Source organism: Hibiscus syriacus, unplaced genomic scaffold, assembly GCF_006381635.1.
Source record: "Hibiscus syriacus cultivar Baekdansim isolate YM2019G1 unplaced genomic scaffold, ASM638163v2 tig00110371_pilon, whole genome shotgun sequence".
Lineage (NCBI taxonomy): Eukaryota > Viridiplantae > Streptophyta > Magnoliopsida > Malvales > Malvaceae > Hibiscus > Hibiscus syriacus.
In genome coordinates, this window is record NW_024062708.1 from 66973 (window position 1) to 73608 (window position 6636).

The following is a 6636-nucleotide window of genomic DNA, read 5'->3' on the forward strand; positions in this document are numbered from 1 at the left end:
ACGTTGCCAATCCAAGTTTTTCAACCATAAGAGTGCTGGCTACGTTTGTGCAACTTCCTCCATCGATGATCATTGTGCAAACCTTATCCTTGACATGGCATCTTGTATGAAAGATATTGTTTCTCTGAATATCATCTTGGGATGTTTGTGATTATAGGCACCTCTTTAAAACAAGCATCTCACCATGATCTGCATTTTCTTCCGTTTCTTCTTCTTGTATTGTTTCAGGTTCCTCGTCAAAAATAGGCTCATCAGAATCTGATACAATATCTCCATTGTCAAGCACCATCATGGTATTTCGGTTGGGACATTGACTAGCAACATGTCCTTTTCCAAAACACTTGAAATATTTGATGTCTCTTGATCTCTCAAAAGTGTTGGTTTGCTTTTCTTTACCCTTGCTAGATTCGCCCACTTGTGTAGTTTTAGGTACCTCTGCACGATCCTTTGTTTGGACTGGAGTTTGCTTTCGGAAAGTAATAGGTTCTTGCTTCCATTTGGTGGCTGAATTTGGACTGCTCTTAGTGTAGGATTTCCTTTTGAGTTATCTTTCAATTTTTATGGCCACATACACTATTTCTTCAATCTCTACATAATGCTGAAGTTCAACAAGGTTAGCAACATCAAGATTTAGGCCAGATAATAATCTTGCCATTGTTGCTTCTCTATCTTCATCCACATTGGCTCGGATCATGGAAATCTCCATTTCTTTGAAATAATCTTCAACTTTCTTGTTTCATTGTTTCAAATTTTGTAATTTATGATAAAAATCTCGGTGATAGTGAGTAGGAACAAACCTTTTCCTCATAATGGCCTTCATTTCATCCCATGTTGTGATGGGGCGTTCACCATTTCGTCTTCTTGAACTCACCAATTGGTCCCACCAAACTAAGGCATAGTCCACGAATTCCATAGCAGCAAGCCTAACCTTCTTTTGCTCCGTATAGTTTTGACATTCAAAAATATGTTCAATTTTGATTACCCAATCAAGATAGGCTTCTGGATCAGTTCGTCCTTGAAATGGAGGAATAGTTACTTTGATGTTGCTGAAGTTGTCATTTTGATTTCGATGAACATCTCTCCTTGCTACTGATGTTACTTCAGCTTCTTCCTCTTCTAAGTCTTCTTCCATTCTAGGGCGGTTTACTCTCCGGTTGCCTAAAGATGCTTCTAATTGATCCATACGATCTTGCAAAGGCTCCAATTCTAATTTCAACAATCTTGTCATTTCGTGCATAATAGCTTGTGTCTATAAGTTAGGGGCTTCTCTTTCTGGGGATCGTCCTAAACTCCGAGACATGGTTAGTGAAATAAGAAAAGAATAAGATGTGTAAAAGACCTTACCAGAATATACTCTCACAAAGCCTCACGAGTCACTCCAAGGAAACTTGATGTCACTCAATCCACTCGTGTTTGCACTCTAGGACTTTAATGGCTTTTACTTGTCCTCTTCTGATCTCACACACGCTCCAGCCTTTTTCCTCTCGATTCTCTTGTCTCAAGTTCTAGAGAACTTTACTCAAGACTATATCAAGTAAATTTTACTTGTTTGGCGTCGGCTGCAAAAGGGTTAGTAGGAAGGGGAAAAAATGTAATGAAATGGTGGCTTAGAAATAGAAAGAAGAGAAAAAAAAGGGTTACTTACACAAGTCACTTCACAACCTTCTATCACCACAATCAATTTAAAAGGCTTACTTGAAAAGGCTTGGTGATGAGAATTGTTGATGAGTGCTTCAACTTTCTTTCTTTTCTTTTCTTTGCTTTTCGAGTGCTTTCAATTTCTTTGCTGATTTTTCTTGCTTTCTTTCACTTTTGCACTTCACTTGCACTTCTTTTTGTATTTTTCTTTTTGTTGTTGTTGCACGTTGCTTTCTTCCACCAAAGCTCTGATTACCGCTTGATGTAAGGTAATTCTACCTTCTCATTTGATTGTGGATCTAGGAAGGAAGCAAAACAACCTGCACAAGTGAATGGCTCAAAACAGAATGGATAAGGGTGGTAAACGTATGGTTTAATTGGTAGGCTATTTAATAAATGAGAGATGAAAGCGGAAGATGATTGAAATGGTTATGGTTATGGCGATGAAACAAAAGGATGGTTGTGAGGATAGTATCTTGAAGAACGCTCAAAGAAGAACCAATGCTATAGAGAGCAAAGACCCAATCTTTATATTATTTCTTCAAGGGGTGGTGTTAAGTACTTTGACCCACTAGTTATATGAACTAGGAACCAGAAGTATCAAGATGAAAGAAGAGGGTTGACGCCATAAGTATAAAATACTTGACAAGTCGATAAAAAGTCACCAGGACTTAAGAAAGAGAATAATCTCACTTCAATTAAGTATCATTACAAATGATGAATGCTTTCCTATTTATAGAAATGGAGGGCATAGCCGAATATAGACATAATGGTTCGGCCAGCCCATGTATCTCCTATAAAGACATAATTTAAATGCTAAAAGAGATGATGGTTCGGCCCTTGATGGAGGGAAATGATCCTTGGCCGAATAACACTTGTATCCCTTCAAATTGGCGCCAAATGGGAGAGGAGATGATGCTTGGCCGAATGGTTAAATGGCTCTTCATCTTGGCGCCTAAATGAGATCATTTGCACGGCACATGGGGGCTGGTCATATGGCACACACATGGGTGTTCTAGGGAGCCTTGTGGTGCAGCCTTGTGCATGGGATGATGGCTGGTCATGTTCTCTCTCTTGGGCGTGCATGTGGCTCCTCCAAGCTAGCTTGAGTTGTGGAGCTAGCTAGCAAACATGGGTTGTTTGTGAACAAGCTTCCTAGCTAAGTCCTTGTGAGCTCCTTAACATTATGTTCAACTAAATTCAGCTACCTTTGACATTACTTTTGGCAACTCAGCTCCAAATAGTTCAACTAGCTAAGTTTAGCTAGCCTTAAGCTCCTCCAGCTGAATCGAGCTTCCCTTAGTGTTCCATGAGCTGCCTTTTACTTTGTAAGCTGTTTGTGAGCTGCATATGACGTCCAAATCATTCACCAAGCTACCTCAACGTTTATTATGCTCCAATGTACCTACATGTGCAAGGAAACAAGGTGATTCCATGGTATTGAGCTAATATGAGCTAATTACCTTGCTGTCATGTTTGATTATGGTAATGTGAGCTAAGTTTGAATGTCATGAGCTAATTATATCATCTCCTAATATGTGTAAGGTAAGGTATAAAGCCTAAGAGCTAATATGAATGCAAATGAACTAATGAAATGCATTATAAGTATGCTGCCTTGATGTATATGTTATAATCATGTATAATATAATTATATAGCTATCCTAACATGCTTAACATATTAAAATAACAATGTGTAAGATGTATTCATACTAAGTTATTCTTTAACTTCATAACTAATATCCTTAGCATGATATGTAATATAATAGTATATATTATAAGGTTATTATAAAGTAAATGCATTAAAAGGATGTTCAAGAGTACTCCCTTTATAGTTGAAAACGTGCTTGCATCACAATCGAAATATTACCATAAATAGTAAAAATATCTAAATCTAGTGATTCGGAGGGGAAAACGGCAGAATTTGAGGTTGAAAAAAAGGCCACATGGAGCGTAGCTCATATGAAGAGCGTGCGCGTCGAAAAGAGCTTTCCGGATTGGGGTCTTATGCGCGATTCTGACACCTGTAGTCAAAGTTATGGCCAAAAGACTGAAACATACTCAAAACGACCCCAATGAGGAACATGTTACAATCAAATCAATTATCGCTTTTTCGATGATCTGCCAATTCATGGTATCTCAGCGCCATCAAGGTGCAATATGACAGCTCAGCATCATCTGTCTCGGATCCCCCTGCATCACATAGATGCCATCGCTTCTCGGGCTCCAGAAATCGACTACGAAATGAATGTATTATCCGCTGAAGCAAATGGTAGACATTTGGATATCACAACAATTAGTGCTGATGACAAAGATACTAATGGTAAAACAGATGGAAGTTCCAAAGGGAAACTTCCGAATAAAGAATCGCGATCTAGAGTTCCGAACCGATCACTTGTCAAGAGCAAATCAGATATGGCATCAAAGATCAGGAATCCACCAGCCGGAAGCAGAACCGTGGTCCGGAAATCTAGATTTGATCAGGTATTTATCTACCCTTTAGGCTCTAAACTGCAATGCTTAATGTGGCTAAGAACTTTAATGCATTGCATATGGCATTTTTTTAAATGACCTTACACATAAAATCTTCCAATTCTCTATGCACCAACATGTTTCTAATTTCTTGCCCTCTGCCTTGCCTCCTTTTGAATAGGAAGAGGAGATTCGAAAGAAAATCGAGGAGTTACGGATTCAGCGCCAGAAGAGGATCGAGGAGAGAAGTGCAGCTAATGGATCTAAACCAGTTACTTCCGGGAGAAACTCCATGGAAAATAAAGCCTCATCAACTCCTATGAAGAATCAACCCAAGACTCAGGAGACTAAGAAAGTACCAAAGCCAGTTCTAAGACGTTCCACTATCGAACGCCTTGCAACTGCTCGGAACACTTCCAAGGTCTCATCAGCTGAATCAAGACTAAACCAGCCAAAAAAGCCGACACTGAAAACCGGATCTCAGAAGGCTAAATCAAACACAAACAAAGCAAAAGCTTCAGATAAGAAAAGTGGCACAAATAAGGCTCATTCCAATGACTCTGATGCACATGGAAAGGATTCAAACGAGATAACAGTCGCACCCGAAACAACTCAACAAATTGCTATTGTTGATGATTCCAATGACATCCAGGAGTTGCAGAGTACTACTTCGATCGTAACACCGGAAGAAAATGAAATTGCTCAAAGCTCCAAGGGGAACTATCTTATTGAAAAATAAGAAAAGCGGCACAGATAAAGCTCATTCCAGTGATTCTGATGCACATGGAAAGGACTCAAAAGAGGGAACAATTGCACCCGAAGCAACTCAACAAATTGCTGTTGTCGATGATTGCAAAGACATCCTAGAGTTGCAGAGTACTACATTGATCGTAACACCCGAAGAAAATGAAATTTCTCAAAGCTACAAGGGGAACCATCTTATTGAAGATAACAAGCCAGTGCAATCAGATCATGTAAATGCAGGAGATTGTAATGAAGATATTCCTGAGATGATCACAGTTGATCCCGCTCCACCATCGCCTAACAAGACTGTCGCATCTTCGACCGTAAACATCAAAACAAACAGCGACATGAATGAAAAAGATGAGTCACCAAGGATCATCTCTGAAATAGAGATCAACTCCACTCCGCCTCCGCCAAATGAAGTAATGGAGAAAGAACCTGCCGTGCACTCCAAGAAGAAATGGAACACTGGTCAAAACTCTTCCAAAGCAGCCAAAGGGTTTAGAAAGCTTCTTTTCTTCGGAAGAAAAACAAGTAACTCCCATACTTAAATTGATACCACAGCCATTGTTAAGTCTTGCTAGCAGCTTTGTGTGTGCGCTTGACATTCCATATTGTTTCTGCTTCATCTTCTTGGTTCTTTGAGCTATGCCACTCGGATCCGGGTTTGAGTGCCAAACACATATATCCCACACTAGTATGTACATTTTCTTTTTCTTATATTTTTTCATATATTTGGAAAATCTCACACATCTTTACTCATCTGAAAAAAAAATAGAAAAAAAAAATATAATTCAGTTGTTCTTTGTTTGATACATCTCATTGTAACGATTGAAACATTTTGTTGTTGTTCGGTTTGTAATTTATTTATTTTTACTGTGTTCAATGAAGAAATCTTTATTTATTTATTTTCAAGTTGCTTTTTTACGTTGTTATATTTTTTTATATATAGAAATTTGTTAGCTTTATTAAAAATTAAAAATATGAGCATAATCGTAAATATAAATTAAATTATAATTAAGATATTTTCCTATAATCATTAACATAAAAACTAATCACTTAATTAAAAGGTTAAAAAACTTAACTCTAATAAAATAAAGATATGAACAAATCTGATTGCATCAGCAAACGAACTACAAAAGGGGATGAAACTACTAAAAGACCACCGACACATCGCAAATCAGAGTCAAGCGACGTGAGAAAACTATCCACAAGATCAAAACGCGTATCCAAATCAATCTAAGGGTCCAAAGCATGAAATATCAGCATTATAATAAATAACGTCATCTTAATCAGTCGTGATGTTGTCAAATCTAATCTTTCAAAAAAAATATAAACAAAAACAACAAACCATAAGCTACCAAAATTTTTACGTTGTTATGTTATTCTTAAATTAATTATTTAAAAAAATGGTACATCAAGAGTTTTCTTTTTGGGATTTCAAAAAGGTAATGAACTATGGCGTTTTCTTCCTTATCTGAAGAACCTACTTTTTAAAGCTTAATGAACTTCTCCAACCAACTTTATTGTCCAAACAAGCATTCTCATCTTGTACCTTGTTCTTGAATCTGTACTCTCACTTAATTTATTTAAATTATTTTTAGAAATGATATTATTGGGAAAAAAAACAATCATAAGATTATTAATTCGTAAGAATTGAATGTTATTTTAGTTTCGTATAAAATATACAATATCAGACGAGATTATTATATTATAACAATGATTTTTTATTTTTAAAAAATCTTTTATTTATCTTTAAAAAATAAATAAATTATACTAATGACC

General features: G+C 37.0%; 2 protein-coding genes across 2 annotated transcripts; both read left to right on the forward strand.

The window, feature by feature from the left end:
* Positions 1 to 3943: 3943 nt before the first annotated feature.
* On the forward strand, positions 3944 to 4430 carry LOC120121345. Its single transcript, XM_039140729.1, has 2 exons — positions 3944 to 4119; positions 4289 to 4430. Exons 1-2 carry the CDS (start codon positions 3956 to 3958, stop codon positions 4428 to 4430), a joined length of 306 nt encoding a protein of 101 aa, XP_038996660.1. The 5' UTR covers positions 3944 to 3955.
* Positions 4427 to 5402, forward strand: LOC120121347 (COP1-interacting protein 7-like). The gene is made up of 2 exons (XM_039140730.1): positions 4427 to 4769; positions 4861 to 5402. The coding sequence occupies exons 1-2, from the start codon at positions 4427 to 4429 to the stop codon at positions 5400 to 5402; spliced, it is 885 nt and encodes a 294-aa protein (XP_038996661.1).
* Positions 5403 to 6636: the final 1234 nt, after the last annotated feature.